The 16,449-nt window shown below is 43.5% G+C and overlaps 4 protein-coding genes across 4 annotated transcripts; 1 reads left to right on the top strand and 3 right to left on the bottom strand.

Annotated features, from left to right (window-relative positions):
• The first annotated feature begins 87 nt into the window (after nucleotides 1-87).
• Nucleotides 88-742, top strand: LOC108097321 (NADH dehydrogenase [ubiquinone] 1 alpha subcomplex subunit 13). Its single transcript, XM_017199542.2, has 2 exons — nucleotides 88-195; nucleotides 258-742. Exons 1-2 carry the CDS (start codon nucleotides 90-92, stop codon nucleotides 614-616), a joined length of 465 nt encoding a protein of 154 aa, XP_017055031.1. The 5' UTR covers nucleotides 88-89; the 3' UTR covers nucleotides 617-742.
• A 239-nt stretch (nucleotides 743-981) lies between these two features.
• On the bottom strand, nucleotides 982-3,108 carry LOC108097320 (zinc finger protein 25). Its single transcript, XM_017199540.1, has 2 exons — nucleotides 2,823-3,108; nucleotides 982-2,742 (listed from the first exon to the last, which is right to left on the bottom strand). The coding sequence occupies exon 2, from the start codon at nucleotides 2,736-2,738 to the stop codon at nucleotides 1,575-1,577; it is 1,164 nt and encodes a 387-aa protein (XP_017055029.1). The 5' UTR covers nucleotides 2,739-2,742; nucleotides 2,823-3,108; the 3' UTR covers nucleotides 982-1,574.
• A 3,053-nt stretch (nucleotides 3,109-6,161) lies between these two features.
• Nucleotides 6,162-10,281, bottom strand: LOC108097353 (retinol dehydrogenase 12). Its single transcript, XM_017199589.2, has 3 exons — nucleotides 10,209-10,281; nucleotides 8,571-8,879; nucleotides 6,162-7,811 (listed from the first exon to the last, which is right to left on the bottom strand). The coding sequence occupies exon 3, from the start codon at nucleotides 7,750-7,752 to the stop codon at nucleotides 6,562-6,564; it is 1,191 nt and encodes a 396-aa protein (XP_017055078.1). The 5' UTR covers nucleotides 7,753-7,811; nucleotides 8,571-8,879; nucleotides 10,209-10,281; the 3' UTR covers nucleotides 6,162-6,561.
• Nucleotides 10,282-14,035: 3,754 nt separating this feature from the next.
• Nucleotides 14,036-16,209, bottom strand: LOC108097352. Its single transcript, XM_017199588.2, has one exon. It carries the CDS (start codon nucleotides 15,999-16,001, stop codon nucleotides 15,471-15,473), a length of 531 nt encoding a protein of 176 aa, XP_017055077.2. The 5' UTR covers nucleotides 16,002-16,209; the 3' UTR covers nucleotides 14,036-15,470.
• Between the last annotated feature and the right edge of the window lie 240 nt (nucleotides 16,210-16,449).

The following is a 16,449-nucleotide window of genomic DNA, read 5'->3' as shown; positions in this document are numbered from 1 at the left end:
ACTGGTTTCTTCCCCTTAACTCGAGCGTAAGTAATGATTTTGCTTAGGCTATAGCCGACTGATATATTTGACTCCGATCAGGACTCACCATGGCGACGGCCGTGCCGCATTGCCCTCCGAAACAGGACCTCCCTCCGCCGGGCGGCTACAAGAAGATCCCCTTTGCTCGTGTGCCACCCAAGAGCTACTTCACAGGTAAGCTATTTCCGCGATGTCTGAGGGATTCAGTGGTACATAAGCGATATGAACCTTCACAGGCTTCACCACCATCGGAGCCTATGTGGTTGTAACGACCGTTGGCCTGGGCATCTACTACTTGACCGCCAAGAAGGTGAAACGCGACGAGATCGAAATGCGGTCAGCCCAGAACGTCATCTTCCCCATTTTGGTGGCCGAACGTGACCGGGAGTTCCTGCGCCAGCTGCGCCGCAATCGGGACGAGGAGGCCGAGCTGATGAAGAACGTGCCCGGCTGGGAAGTGGGCACCTGGTATGGTGAGCCCGTGTTTAAGACCCTGCCGGAGGACACCCTGGTCACACCCATCTTCAAGGAGTTCTACGCCCACTCGGACTGGAAGTCCTACGCCAAGCGTGCCCACTTGAAGCTGTGGTCTTAAATTGGCCCTAATATAAGGGATTAGTTAATGCCTACGCCTAATCATCGATTGTGAAAGCTCCTTTTTTGTTTTTAGAATGGCCTAAGCGCTAAATATCATCCAATTATAATATCAGATTGGCTGAAATACCGAGTTTTTTTTTCCTGGAGCACCGAGGTTACCAGAAGTTGCCGACTGGGGCGTTGCCGTCCATCTGTAAAATTGTCCCAAAGCAGTGCTCAAAAATGGCCAAAAAACGGTTTGGGTAGACAAAGTACGGGGAATCCCATTACGATTTTTTTTTTTTTAACTGTAGGATAACTTTAAATCCAAAAGCCAATTTATATTGCAATTGGAACGAGTTAAAAGTGAGAGCTTTTTAAGAATCTTGTTTTATTGATTTATTAAATTCAAGATCAATTTGACGCGCGTTTGTGTACCAGCATTTCGGTTTGGGGTTATTACACAATAGCGGGTGATTTTGGGCTCTATTATTAAGTAGTCGTAATTAAAAGTAAGTAATATATATCTATACATTGGCCATAATCGCCTTCCGTATGTGTGTCCAACGTGCGTCTTCCTCTAAATCACGCATCCTTCAAAGCCAGCTGGCCATGAAATCATAACAAATGTATAGGGTATTCATGTAGGTAAACAAAATGGACGCTCTCCTCTGGAATTGGTTAAAGAAAGAATGTTTCTGCTTAGGCCCCGAAAAAAAAGCATATGCTTATGGTGTTTTGTCAAGCTGTAGATGGCCAGTAGCTACTCCCTCACGTTATGATTTAAGTGGTCCTGGCGGTTTATATTTATCCTCCAAGTGATCCCGGTGATCCTATTGCCCCACATCCTCCTGCTTGATAACAACGTAACGCACTGGCGGCGGCGACTCCTGCTCGTTTTGCTGCTCCTCCCGCTCGTATCTATCTATCTCCAGCTGCTGCCGGTGCCGCCAGTTGCCGTCACGTTGAGGCCGCCTCTACTTCATGTCCCTGCGACGCTTGATGCTGCCATCACAGGTGGGCAGATGGCGCTGCAGGAAGCCCTCAAAGACGAACTTCCGGCTGCAGCGCTCGCAGCTGAACTCGCGCTTCTCCACCACCTGCTGTTTGTGCTGACGCAGAGCCTCCGCGTTCGAATACTTGTCGCGGCAGGCATCGCAGGCGTAGCGACGCTTCACCTGGCCCACTTCAAAGACCACTGTGAAGTTCTGGGAGCAGAAGGCGCATTGGAACTCCTTGACAACCACCTTCTTGCCGCCGTGTTGGGCGGCCAGGGCCATTGCCTCGGCCTCCAGCTTGTCCTGGTTCTTGTGCGACTCCATGTGGGCGGTGTACTTGGCCTCCTCAATGAACTTGCGATAGCATCGAGTGCAGCGGAACGACTGCTCGCCCGTATGACGCATCATGTGCTCTTTTAAGTAGGCCACCGAATTAAAGACCTTGCTGCAGACCTTACACTTGCGGTCCTCGGCAGATACCTCGTTCCTTTGGCGCAAGCAGGCGCGCATGTGAAGCTTCAGGGAACCGGCGGCACTGTAGCAATTGCCGCAGTTGGGACAGTAGAAGGTCTTATTGCGGGCGTGCGGATCCTGCTCCGCTTGGTCAATGGTGCCCTCAAAGACTATGGAGCCCACCTCGTCTTCCTCCTCTTCAACATCGCCCTCATCGTGCTCCACGGCTACGATTTCATCGTCCTCGTGCTCGAGCTCCTCGCCCTCCTCGAGTTCCTCCTCCTCTTCGGGCTCCTCCTCGTCCTCGCCATGGATGTTGGGCACTATACGCAGGATGGTGTGGGTGCCATCGCCTTGCTCGATGGTCTCCACCTCCTCGACGGTGCTGTTCTCGACCAGCTGCTGCAGGGTCACCGCATGGCCGTTCTCATCAATGATCACCTCCTGGGCATTGGTCAATGCTTCGTGCTCCCGATCGCTGAGGGTCACCACAGCGGTCTCGGTGTCGTCGTCCTCACCGGTGGTGTAGGCGTAAGTGTACTGCGTCTCCTGGCCGTCGTCCTCGTGCTCCTGCAGGACATGGTGCTCTTCTTCCTCCGCCTCCTCCTCCTCTACATCGGGATCGTGCTGAATGAGCACGGGCTCGATTTCCTCCTTCACCGTCGAGTACTTGACACGCTTGGCGTTCATGTTGCTTTAAATGGTTTGAAAATGCCGTTGGAAATGGTTTCTGCTGCAGGGTTCGCCAAGTTTTGAATGACTCGTCAGGCTTACCCCTTTTCTCACAACGGCTGACGGCTCCTCCTTGTCGGCGCCTCTTTCCACGCGTTCTCTCTCTTTCGCTCCGCTGGAAACGAAGGTGGATGTGGATTCAGAAGCGTTTGGGCAGCTAAAATCGGTATTCCAATCTTCGCCTGCTTTTGGCAACTTCTTTTTGGCGGACTTCTGTTCTCTGGTCTTTTTTTCCACAATAGTCAACACTTATTTTTTGCGAGATCGGGTAGTTTTTTCCGTGATTTTACTTTTGTGGCAACTTCGGCCAAGATGGTGGACGAACAAGGGATTTTTTAGCGCGTTCTTCGTTTTCTAGAAGGTTTTGGTATTTTTTGTGACTGGTTTCCATCCGCCTCTCAATTTACGCTGTTATCGATAACAAAAAAAGAGTGGCAGCACTGTTGGAATTGCGCGTATTCAAAAGGGCAATTAAACGTTACAAATAAATTGCCTTATGGCTTTAAACATTTTTTGCAGTAATTAAGTATGTCATGGTTCGTAATACTTAATAGATTATGAACTATGAACTTAATGAGGAAATCTTCAATGGGTATTGTATATTCAATTAAACAGCTCCACAATAAAACTTTTTGCCTGATCTCCTCCGTCACGCCCTGTCGTGAGGAAGATGTCAGGGAAATCGGCAAGACTATTTTCGACACTGCATTTGTCACGTCGCCAAGCAATGCTTGCATTTGGCTGCGATCAATGGCCACTAAAAAATGCGCCAGCGCCCCGCATCTATATTTAGAGCGGCTATATGTGAATATTGCACTTAAAGTTTGGCATTTTGTTTTTTTCACGTCTCGTTTTTGTTTCTTGTTTTTAAGTTTTTCGCGGCCTCTTTATTAACGGGAGTGTTGCTTCATGACACCCCCCTTAAACGACCTTGAACCAATTATCGCCCATTGACGATCAATCGGCGATGTCGGAAAAGCTCGTTACTGACTCAGCCGACTCAGTCAATTTAAGATCATTCAGCACATTCCCATGAATGGAAAGTTTTTGCTTGTTTAACCCTCTAACTATTATTTTTGGGCCCAGTTGTAATATTTATCGATCTAACATTTATTTCTAAAACATAAAAGCTATGGAAAGGAAACAATAATTAGATAACCAACATCTATCCTATTGCTGAAATGTTTGTATTCTATTCAAAGGCATTCGAAGTATAGATATTGTCTATTCTTAATTTTACGTTTTCTGGAAGAATCTACGTACAGACAACGATTTGATTAGAGTAAAAAAGGGTTAATGACGCACAATCACATGAGCGCTAAGATTGCAATATAAATATGTATCTGAAGTCAATTGCGTCACTGAAAGTCCAGAGGTTTAAAGTACAAAATATTTAACTATACATGTAGGGGTTCCGTTACCCACCATCGGTTTTTGATCAGAGATGCAATAAATGTATTTGGCATTAGTGACAAAAAATATACATATGTACATATGTACTCAAATAAAAAACTACATAAAGCTATACCCATGTTTATAAACTGATTAAAAATTGTGGTAGGTTATAATAAGTGCCCATTACCACTATCGTACATATTCTGACTTATAAATCGTTGTACCCGGGGAATAAGGGCCCTATTTTATTTATTTTTTATTTCCACAGCTAGGAATAGTCAGGAATAGATTGAATTTCTCTAATCGTAATATTTTTTACAGACGTTAGTTTCGAGTTTGGAGATATCGTTCAGTCTAAAAACGTCCCATAAATCCCCGTAAACTAAATCTGTTTGCATTTTTAAATGTTTATTTTAAAATTTCTCCTAAATCAACATTGGCTCTTTGTTCAAAATTTCTTGAATTTCTTCCTGGTTTAAATTGGTTTTCCTTTCAGCCTTTATTTAATGAATGACTTTAAATGTATTGCTTCAATTTAAAATTTAATTGACTCTTATTCGAATGCACAGCAAAATGTTTCCAGAATTTTCCAGACAATTCTGGGTATTTCAAAATGCTCAATTTAAATGAAATGCCATAGCATTTTAGGGTCATTGGAGTTATGGTTCTCCTGGAAATATACCTACCTGTTCAATTTTGCTTTATTACCCAACCCCAACAATTACATATTATTGTTGTTTTGGCAGCTCAAGCGTTTTCCAACGATTTCGTCATGTTACAGCGTTTTTCCTGCGTTTCTCCCCTTTCATTTGCTGCCTCTTATCGATTAAATTTGCTTGGCGCCGAGGTTTTGCCAGTGCAACAGCTGTTTGAGGGGGGTATTTTGAGGGTTTTGGGGGGATCAAGTGGGCGGAAAAAGGGGTGGCACGCAATCAAAAGACACTCATTCACGAGTGGAAATTTCCGTTGCATTTTTCGTGTAATTGAAGCGGCTTCCCTTCCTTTAACCCCAGAGTGTCAACAATTAAAAAGGTAAAAATGAATTAAAGTGTTATTTTGATCCTTTATTTTTTAAATATTCATAATTTAAATTAATAATACGGTGGAAAAGAGTATACCAATTTGTATGTTTATATACACATGTGTACCTTTTAATGCAGGTAAAAGTGAGTATATGTGAGTACATTTTTAGAGCAAGCACATTAAAAACCAACTAAATTACACCGTTACATTTAGATTTGCCGACACTAATTGATCGTCTAAAAAGCGGCGCAATCAGTTGGTGTTTTTGATTTTCACTTTTTTGGCACACCCAGATTCCCAGCGCACCAGAACGACCCCCGCGGGCATGCATGGGTTTAATTGCACTGCTCCCCTTATCCCCTCCTTCTCTTTTTTGCTTTATGTGATTTTCGTTAATGCTAATGGCATGTGGATGAACAAACGGGTGCACAGTGGGTGAAATAAACAAAACTTAATAATGACTTTTTTAATTAATTTCTTGTAGTTCATTCAAAAACATATTAAATTTTATGTTGAATTGTTTCCTTTTAAATTTCTTGAAATTATTAACAACAAAAAAAGAATTTCAATGAAGTAAATTGTGTAAAAGAATTATTTTCTTCTTCTTCTTTTAATTTAAAAATCCATTTTGTCCACTGTAAGCCAAAAAAGATGACGGACTGACTATCTGACTCACTCACTTTCGCACTCTCGCTCACCTGTCTTACTCACCTCACCCACTCACGCTCTCTCCCTCTCATTCTCCCCTCGCCCCAATTTCCCCCTTCGTCACACCTAGCAGTGCAGTGGCAGCGACCGCTGCAGCAGAGAACGCAGCAGCGCAGTCAGCGTTTTCATTGATTTCGCTTAGTTGTAAATTGTTCCCTTTATGCTGACTGTTACTGTTTCTTTTTAATTTTTTTTTTTGGACAAAGACGAGGGGGAAGGGAATGAAGGACAAATACGGGAGAGTCCAATGGAGGATTGCATGTCAGGTTTGATTTTTATTTTAATAGGTTTTCTTTTGCTTAAGATAATGTGCAGAACAAAAAAAAAAGAGTATTAGAAAAAAAACTCCGATTATCAGATTAAGTACCCTTGCAAATCTTAAATCTCAGAGAAAGTTCTTTAAACCCCAATTGAACATGATTTGGGAATACAAAAAATATAGAACTTACGTATGACTCGTTTAACGTACATTTTTATACATCAACAATTTTCTGGTTGTAGCTTTAAACTTCCTTGAGCAGGCAAGAAAATCAGTGACTCAAGCTGCTTATAGTGAAGGCACTTTTCCAAGGATACTTAAACACGGAATATTGTAAAGAATAAATAAGAAGGTCTGCACTGGATATAACGCTTCCATCAAGGACTTTGACTACAACTACGAACGATTGACCACCACTGTTTCGACGGACTGCATTTCCCGTGATCCATTGGCACTACCATTTCCGTTCTGGGTGCCATTGCCATTTTGGGTTTGGGTTTGGTTCGGCGGCGGCGGTTCCAGTGGCGGAAGACCCACCAATTTTTCACTCTCCCGCCACAGCCAGTCGGCGGTCTCCCTATTCGTGGCCCAGGGCACCAGGGGCCAACGCATGCAGTCGGAGTAGTAGCCCCCGGTGGAGCCCTCCAACTTGGGATCCAGCGCTAATCTCAGCGAGGTTTGCGCACCCGCCTTCGGGGTCTTGAAGAAGTAGAGGGAGCCTGTCTGCAGCACGCTCTTCATCCAGTTGGGTCCCGCGAAGTGGCGGTTCAGCTCCGTACGAACCACGCCCGGATGGCAGCAGTTCACCGTGACCCCGGTATCCTTGAGGATCGAGCTGAGCTTTCGGGTGAACAGGATGTTGGCCAGCTTGGACTGACTGTAGGCTCCGAAGAATTTGCCGTACTTCTTCTCACTCATCAGATCCTCCCGGTTGATCCGGCCGAAGAGGTGAGCCGCCGAACTGACCACCACAATTCGGCTGGGCGAACTCTGCTTCAGGCGATCCAGCAGCAGGTTGGTCAGCAGAAAGTGGCCCAGATGGTTGACGCCGAACTGCTGCTCGTAGCCATCGGCCGTCAAGGTCCTGGGACAGGCCATGATCCCAGCATTGTTAATGAGCAAATCCAGCCGGGACTCCTCGGCCTTGAAGCGCTCCACGAAGTTCCTCACCGATTGCAGGGAGCCCAGGTCCAAAGTTCGGTTGAACAGCTGTTGATTGCGGCTGCGATCCATGATCTCCAGGCGAGCGGCCTCGCAGCGTCCGGGATCCCGACATGCCATATAGACCCGAGCGCCCCTTTTGGCCAACTCGAGAACGGTTTCCTTGCCGATTCCCGTGTTGCAGCCGGTAACGATCACCACCTTGCCATCGATCCGGTTGGCCGTCCTGTAGGCAGGACCTTGGATGCACTTGCGCAGCAGCCACATGAAGACCGCGACGCAGATGGCGATCAGGAGAATCAGTACCGCCCAGGCCCAAAAGCCTCGGAAACACAGGGTCTTCTCGGCCGATTCGGCGGTGGGATCGAAGCCAGGTGGGAACACTGAACCTGGCACTGATCCTGGGGGCGTGGCAGCCTCCGACATATCTGGCCAGGGGATCGCGCAGACTACGAATCTCCGGTTGCAGATGGGCTCGTCGGATTCTACGGGAGACAGACGGTGAAAAGAAAGTTCAGTTATCCGAAAAAGGGCTTGGGGAAAAGGGTGACCACAAAATAAAAAATGAGCCAAAAGAGAAGCTTGCAAGGGGGAGTGCTCAAGTTGAAGGCCCCCCTGACCCCGAATTCGCGAGTGGTTTTGCACCTGAACAACTGGTTTTCCGTAATTCACTTCAACTACTCGCTGCGCGTATTTAGCAAATCATTTTAGGTTTAAAAGTCACTTTTTTATGGCATTACAATGTTGTCTAGAATGAAGTAAAGCATTCAAAGTAAAGCATTCAAAAATAGCTCAATTAAATTAAGTGTAACCAGAGGTCTGGGCTAGTAGACTTTGGATACTGGTTAATATTGAAATTGTACTACTACTAATTTTTTTATCTACAGCAATCAACGCTTGTTTAAAATTCAATTATGCTTTCGTTCAAGTAATAACGAATGTGGGAACTCAGTTTTGGCTTACAACAAATTAAAACACAAACAATCAACGCTACTTGAGTTGTAAAATATATTTTAATTGTTTTTTAATTAATTCATAGAATATCGGTAGAAGTCAAAAGAACTTTCACTGTGGGAATGAACACCTGTACTTTTTCCAAAACGAAGCCCATATTTAATTGATTTATCAAGGAGTCAAACAAGTTTGGGATAGAATAGAAATTACGACAACCGCTCTTGATCTCTGACTTATGAAATTCTTTAAATGGAAATTATTTAACTTTCTTTTGCCTACCAAAGACTTACCAATTCGTTGTGGCCTCTATATCTGGCAATATTGTTTGCCCGCTTGAATGCTGGGAACTGATTTGTCTTCGTGTTAGCAAACTTCTGGGCTGTCAGGTGCTGCTTTCGCACTTTTCCCCAGGGGCGGCTTACTATATTTACTCGATCAGTTAGCAAGCCCGATTTGAGACTCTAGTTACTGGGTTAGTGCTGCGTGTCTAAGCCACTCGCGCGATCTTTGCCAACTGACTGCCGCGGACTCCAATTGCTCGGCGCCGCCTGACTTCGACTTCCAGTGGTTCCAAGCCGTGTTAACGCGTCAGAAATAACCTGAAAAAAATATTTCAAAGTGTCTGTTATTAACATGCTGCCTCTGCCGCTGCTGCATATGCACTAGGGTGGACGCAAATTGTAGGAAAAAACGTTGGGCTATATAATGTTTCTCAGAGAACGTAAGTTTCGTAAAATATAAATCATACGCAGCGTTGACATATTTGATTTATTATAAGCTAAGCGGTTTGAGCTTAGCGGTTTAAGCTTAGCGGTTTAAATTAACGGAGAATATCGGTGTTTATACATGTACGACATTTGATATTTATGTATTTTATTATGCCTAACATGTCGTATGCGTAATATTCCATACAAAAAACTATACCAAATTTGTATCAATATTGTTTGGTCTATTGATCTCTGACCGATTAATTGGTCTTAACTTTTTGACAGATGGTCCACCCTAAATGGTTACAGCGGTTCTCAGTCAGCTTCGCCGTCGCCGCTTTTTGTTTTTGCGGCCAACATACCAAAGAAGAGCAGCTTGGCTTCAATTTCATTTCTTACCAATTTGCTGTTCGCCTTCTCCTTTTCTGTGTTTGTGTTCGACTTTCACTTGAAACGTTGTTTTTCTCTTTTCAGTCTCTTCGTTTGTTTTGCTCACTCGTTCTTTAAGCCCCGCTGCTTTTGCGGTCTATCTTTCTCTGCTTAAGCCTTAACATTCCAATTCGTAGCACGTTTTTGATTTCGAATTGTTAAAAGAGATAAGTCGATACACAGAGCGCAAATTTTAATATTAGTGTCTATATTATGCCAAATTAAGGCAAAAAGGGCCGACAAGAGAAAAGAGGCTGGAGTCCAGGGGGCAAGCCAGGGTGGCGAGGTGGATCACTGACCCCGCCTCAAAGCCAAGGCCAAGACTTTTGTAAACTTCATTTTTCCCTGGGCAATTATACCTGCACATAAAACCTGAACTGCCACTGCAATAATAAAAAACGAAAATCATTGCTGCACAACGCAGGAGAAACAATGAAAATTAAAAAAATCAATATATGCCGTTTATCGAAGCAGGACGAGAGTTGAATGTCCTTGACACAGGCCGAAAGCCAAGTCACAGGGGTCACGGGACCAAAACCGGCTTACTTCTTCCTCCTTTTCGGCACTTTTGGCTACGTGCTCTTCCACACGTTCAAAAAAACAGGAAAGGAAACAGGCGGGTGAGAGGGTGTGTGAAAGGAAAGCAGGAAATAAAGAAAAATGAGAAGGATAACAGGAGTCACATGGGCGTTCAAAATAACTAATTTGGGAAACTTTAGGCTTGAGCTGGAATTTTTTTCATTCTTAAAACACAGACACATTAAAGTTATAATAATTTTATAAATGACTTACTTTCTGGGGAAAACGTTTTTTTTTAAATTAAACGGGAAATCGTTTGTCCGCCTGACTGCCTCCCTTCAACGCACAGAGTGAATGTAATTTTAAGCTAATCTTCTCATTATAGACAATTTCAACTAAAAGCTTAATACACTCGAACAGTTCTTATCTGCAACATAAGCTTCTTGTCCATCCCACGATCGGTTATCAGTGCTATTTGAACTTATGAACTAATAACACAATTGCAATATAGGCTGGTAATTTTTTTTTTTTTTGAGTAAAGTATATGGGGCCCCTTTTGGCCCCAACTGCACGCCTGTGACAAGAGAGAAGTGGCAGAGAGAGAGAGAGAGAGAGAGCAAATGTCACTGCGTTTAAGAGAGCGCACGAGAGCTGAACTTTGACTAGGTCAGGATAACGAGTCCTTTTTGGTGCCCTCCTCCTCGTACGCCATTCGCGTTGTTTAATCGATGAGAGGAGCGAAAGCTGCGCCCTTTGCGCACCCCCACCCCCCTTTTGAAGCACCACCCTCCGCCCGTAATCCTGGCTCTCTTTCGCCATCCGTTTCGCTCAAGTTTTTGGGAATTTTCCACTGCATTGTCGGCGTACGTTTTTTTGTTTGTTGATGGGAGGTTCAATTTTGAACATTAACTATATTCTTGATTGAGTCACATATAGAAACGAAATAAGGTACGTGACTGTGGTTTCCCACAATTATTTCACATGAGAACGTTTTTAAGAATGGTAAAAATAGATTAAGGCATTATAAAATCATTATATAATATAATTCTGTAAACCTTTTGATCAGATCCACCCAAAACATATACAAAAGATGTGAAACATACTCGTACTATTTGGCTAAAACGTGCGCACTGTGCATCTTAAAGTATTCGTTGGCCGCGATTAGTGGGTTACGTTTATCCTCTTTGGTTACCCTTAAGTGCGCTTATCTATTTTTCCACTTTCGGTCCGTTGTGTTGTCGTCGGCTTGTCGCTAATTCCCCCACAGCGACACTTCTCAACTCACCCCTGTGAACCCTGGCAGCAGGATAATAAGCCCCTAACTTGGCCATCGCCGCCCCAGCGAATTGATGTGACGTCAGCGGAATTCGGGTTATACAATCTCACCTTGATCTTGGGCTAAACAACAGATCGGGGTAAACAATGGGGCTGCCAAAAGATTAGCACACGACACGTAAACAACGACTAACAACACAAGGGAAAACTGTACCAATACATATGTTTTTTAGAACAACAAACTAAACAAAAATAATTTACATTTTCGAGGCTTCCAAAAACAAATTTATATTTAAGAACAAACATTTTTGTGTGTGTGGACATCGAATAGGAAAATGTGTTGACATCGAGAAACGACTTCGTAATTAAATAATCACCGAACTGACCAACCGCAAAAATGCAATCCACGTAATCGAATTATCATATGTAACATACATGGTTCAAGAAAGGGAAAGGGGTAAAAGGGGGTTAGATACAACAACAACAACAACACATTTCAGTGTTGGCGTCATTGTATCGCGTCCATAAGAGGATAAAACTGGAAATTGTTCAATAAGTGTTCAATTCAGCATCACGTTGAATGCGGCACGCGCAAAGCACAAAAACGCGAAAAACAAAAATTAAAGAAACACAACATGGCGAGGGGGGCAGCGGGTGGTTTTTTCCAATGAAAACCTGTTGCCTCGCATAAGCATAGAAAACACAATAGCTTGCCCCCCCTTTGGTCCCCCTTATTTCACCGCCTGTCACTCGTCTTTAAGTGGTTCGCAAATTAGCAAATAAAAAATGAAAACAAAAACTGGGGGCAGGGAAAAATGACAATAAACAATAAATAAAAACTAATAAGAACAGGGGAAAAAATAACAAGAACATAGGTAGCTAAATTGATGTGGGAGCCTTGTAACTGAAACTAAAACAAATTGCAATTGGATAGAAGAAATCTCAAATGAAATAAAAACAATGTCTAATAAACCAAAAATTAAAAATAAAGTAGTAATGCAGTTTCTTTGGGAATTTGACCGCAAATGTTTTGAGAAATGCCACATCAAAAATTGAGTATTAAGATTTATAATCAAAAACAAGACCAAGTCTATGCCACTGTAAAGTTGTTGATGCCTTAACTGCATATCGAGTGGGCTGTTTATGCTGACAATCGAGGAAAAAAGAAAACATCTTGGAAGTGCAATGGGGAGATGACTTATATATCTATGTATACCAGGGTTCCACTGGCATTAGCAAAAGGAATTGCATAACCCATAACAACAATGGGGACGCAGAGGACGTCTCGCATTACACTGCCTCAAAATAAAAGCATCTGAGGAACACACAAATTGCTATTTGTTCCCGAAAGCGAATTGAAGGCGGTTAAATCATTTAGTTGACATTTATGAGTGCATAACATTAGCCTATCTGCGATATTTACGAGGGTAAAACACGGCTATCTGCGTATCAGCTTTTACAGCCGTGTGAAGTTGAGAATCTGCCAGCTAACCAACTCGAACCGGTTCCAGAAAACACCAGAATATCCAAAAGATAACAGTTGACTCTGCAAACTGCGGGGGATAAATAAACATGAAAGAAGATCGGAGATGGAATCGTACTGATATGATTTCATAGTTCCTCGACTCATAGAGTCCTTAAATTAATATCGCTTGATTGATCATAATAATATTGAAACAAGTGCGACTATATATGCATTGATTTGGCACTATCGCGATTTTAATTATAGTTATATACAGAACAGCTGTTGACTTTAAACTACATACATACATATGTACATAAGTTTGTATATGTATGCCCAGTTATCCACGCTATAATTTCGTTTTGTTTCCGCTTATTTGCTGCATGCGCGAATCACAGCAAATTAAAATTAACAAATCTTCAACTGTTTGATATTGAAACAGATCCGCTGACTCAACTGGGTAGGCATATACATACATATATGTACATACATATGTGTTAAAGAAATATTTATATTCATATGAAAAGTTCACTTTGTTTCTATTTTGGACCACCACTCGATCGCCATTTGATTTATTCTTTAATTGAAATTGAATCGAAGAACGTTTATAGAATTGTTTCTAGCCGAGACTCGAAATGTGTGCCACAGTGTCGCCCAGAGAGCATCCCCACGGGTCCCCACAAGCCCCCCTCAGTTCCCGAAACGATTTCAGCTATATGACACACTCCAAATAGCTACAGGCAATTCAATTCGACGCTGCTGCGTCCAAAGGTCAAGGTTGCTATACTGCCGTGACGCTCTTAATTCGGGTATATGTGAGTCGCTGCAAGATATGTCGGATACTTTGTGTCTTTGCAACTGCGCCTCACAACCGTTCGTTTTGGGGGTAGTAGTAGTAGTAATGGGGCTTCTATCGTATCTTTTGTAGTTGGCTAACTTTTTAAAGGTTCTCCTTTCGACTTTGTTTTACTACCTACTAACTACACTAACTACACATATAAATAGATATTTACCGTTGGCACTGTTATTGGGGGATCACTCTTCTTGTCTCTTCACTTCTTCTGATTTTTCCTCTCTTCGCGTTGTTTTTCTGCTTCCGCATACCGTTTCCCCATGAAGAGTAGTGTGTGCGAGGGACGGCGAGAGGGAGAGTGGGTCTAATTGCGGCTGAAATTGGGGGCTGCCCCTCCCCCACGAAACGCATTTTCTGCGCACTTGGCTGCAGCTGCAATTGCCATTTCTCTCGCTCACTCTCTTTTGCTCTCTTCCTCTGCTGACATTTAAATGTTTCGCGTGCAAATAAAATTACATAGTCTTCAAGTTTTCGTTTCATATAGTTTTTTGTTACTTTTTATTTATTTGGTTTTTTTTAGAGTTTTTCATTTTCGTTTGCCGTGTTTGTTTGTGTAATTACAAAATTACTAGCTAGGAAAAAAAAACGAATAACATTTATTTTTGCTTAAAAGTAGCTGTCGTCTAGGTACATTTTTGTATATATATATATTTTTTAGTACAAGTACATATGTGTATAATTTATACGTTATTATTAATATTAAGTCTGTTTTCAGCTGCTTCGTTTTTTATTTTTATTTTGTTCGCAATGCTTTTAAAGTTATATATTGTCGATTGCGCATCGTAATTATGCAATTACAAAATGAAAAAGTAAAAATCTGTGGTTCTCTAGTGTGTTTGTTATTTTCTCAAGTGTTTTGTCTTGTTTTTGGGTTGTTGCTGATGTGGTTTTCGTTATACAATGCAATTGGCAGTTGCAATTTCTGTTTTCATCTAGTTGCGAAACCGCAGTTACAAAAAAATGGGAGAGGATTTTGGTTCCGGGATAGGTTCTATGTTCTATTTGGAAGCCTGGCATACATAAATACATATAATTAATGTAATTATACATTTGGGACTTTGTTTTTTGTATTGATAGTGTTTAATATATATGTATGTTTAAATAGTTTGTATATGTACACCGAAATTGATTTATATATTATATTTTGTAGATTATGTTTGAAACAAATTTGCACCAACAACTGTACGCCAACTTACTTTTGTGTTTCCTGCTTTTCTTGGGGGGCATCGTTACTTTTTTACGGTTAACACAAAACTAGGTTAAGTGACTCCTCGCAGCCCCCTTCGGCTTCGCCGCTGCCCGCTCTTTTCACTTCCAGTCTCTCCTCTCTCTCTTGCTCCGACCTAGTTGATAATAAGCCGTTTCCCTCTTATCCTGGCGACGAAGTGCAGCGTCGCAGTCGCATCTTCAGCCGGCTGCTAGCGCTTCCAATGCTGCTGCTGCGCCGACGCCGACTGCGACTGTTGTCTCTGCTGTGGGTTAACTGCTCCATGGAGCTCACCTCTGCCGATACCTCTGTCTCGTCCTCGGCCGTAGCGCTGCCGTTGGAGACTGCCAGCAATTTACAATAACGCCTGAAGTGTCGCCCCAAACGACTGACCATGCCTTTCTCTCGCTCCCGGGGGGGTCGTCGTGCTGCTCCCCGCTCCTTGGAAGAATTCGCTGCTCTCCTCCTTTCCGAGATACTCTTTGTCCTGCTTCCTTCTAGGCAGGTGGCATCTTTTGTCCAGGTAGAGGCACTAGCTGCACTGTGCTCTCCCAAGTCCTGACCAGGTAGCGATCTTCCGTTGGCATCGTCTGTCTCGCTTACACCCTCTTGCTCCTGTCGCTCCCATTCTCTGCTGTTGTTGTTGTTAATAAATAGCAACGAAGCGCTGCTGCAGCTGGCATTGTTGTTGTCGTAGTGGTTGTTGTTGCTGGGATTGTTATTTTGATTGCGATACTCTCATGACCGTTTACCGCTATCCTTGCGAAAGGACTTGCGCAGCTTGTCAACCAACCGCAAGTGGAACTTCGTGTAGTCGTTCGAGGACTCCACTGCCGATTGTTGTTGCTTTTGATTAAGAGCGGCGGCCTGGGCGGCCGCTTGTCGTTCCAGAGCGGAAGCAGTATGCGAGCGGCTGGGCGGACTACTGCGCGTGGGCGACACAATTTGTTGCATGGAACCGTGCGAGCTGCGTGATGCGTTGCGCGGAAAAGCGCGCGAACTGTGACACCGCTGCATTTGCATCCGCTGGTGGGCGGAGGACACGCCCAGTTGTCCATGCGATGGGGAGGTGGCGAAACTCTCCGATTTGCATTCCGACACCTTGCGACGGCGCTGGTTCTGCTGTTGTCCCTGAGCGGGCGTTCCAAGTGCGGTGGCCAAAGCCGTTGTACCGTTACTACTAGCATTCGAACATTCCGACGTTTTGCGGGAACGCGTGTCCTTGTAGATATCGTAGTTGTTCTTCATCACGGGCATCATGAACGCCATCTCGATCACTTTCTGCTCTCTCTTTTCTCTCTGGGTCAAAAAAAACACAAACAAAAAAAGTAAAACGTCTTGCTGTTGTTCTTGTCGTTTTGTTTTGATTTTCTTCTTTTCCTTTTATATTTCGTTCTTCTCTTTTTTTTATGTTGGTTTATGGGGGAGACTTTCGCTGCGCGCACCTTCACCGTTCGATGGCTCTGTTCGTTTTGAGGCCGTATCGTTTTGGCCGCCTCTACTTATACACTGAGCAGCTGGAGGGAGAGTACACTGAGAGAACTGCACGTTCTCTCCCTCTCTCTCTCACTCTCTAGAAAATAATTCAAATTTATTTACAAGCTGCAAGTGTAATTTTATTTCGCTGGGAATTTCGAAAAGGTTAGAAAAATATCACTCATACGCAATGTTGCCCCTGATCGTATAAATTGCATATATGTAGCTCGGGATCCACAGG

Source organism: Drosophila ficusphila, unplaced genomic scaffold, assembly GCF_018152265.1.
Source record: "Drosophila ficusphila isolate 14025-0441.05 unplaced genomic scaffold, ASM1815226v1 contig_198, whole genome shotgun sequence".
NCBI classification, from domain to species: domain Eukaryota; kingdom Metazoa; phylum Arthropoda; class Insecta; order Diptera; family Drosophilidae; genus Drosophila; species Drosophila ficusphila.
This window is presented reverse-complemented; position numbering and strand designations above follow the sequence as displayed.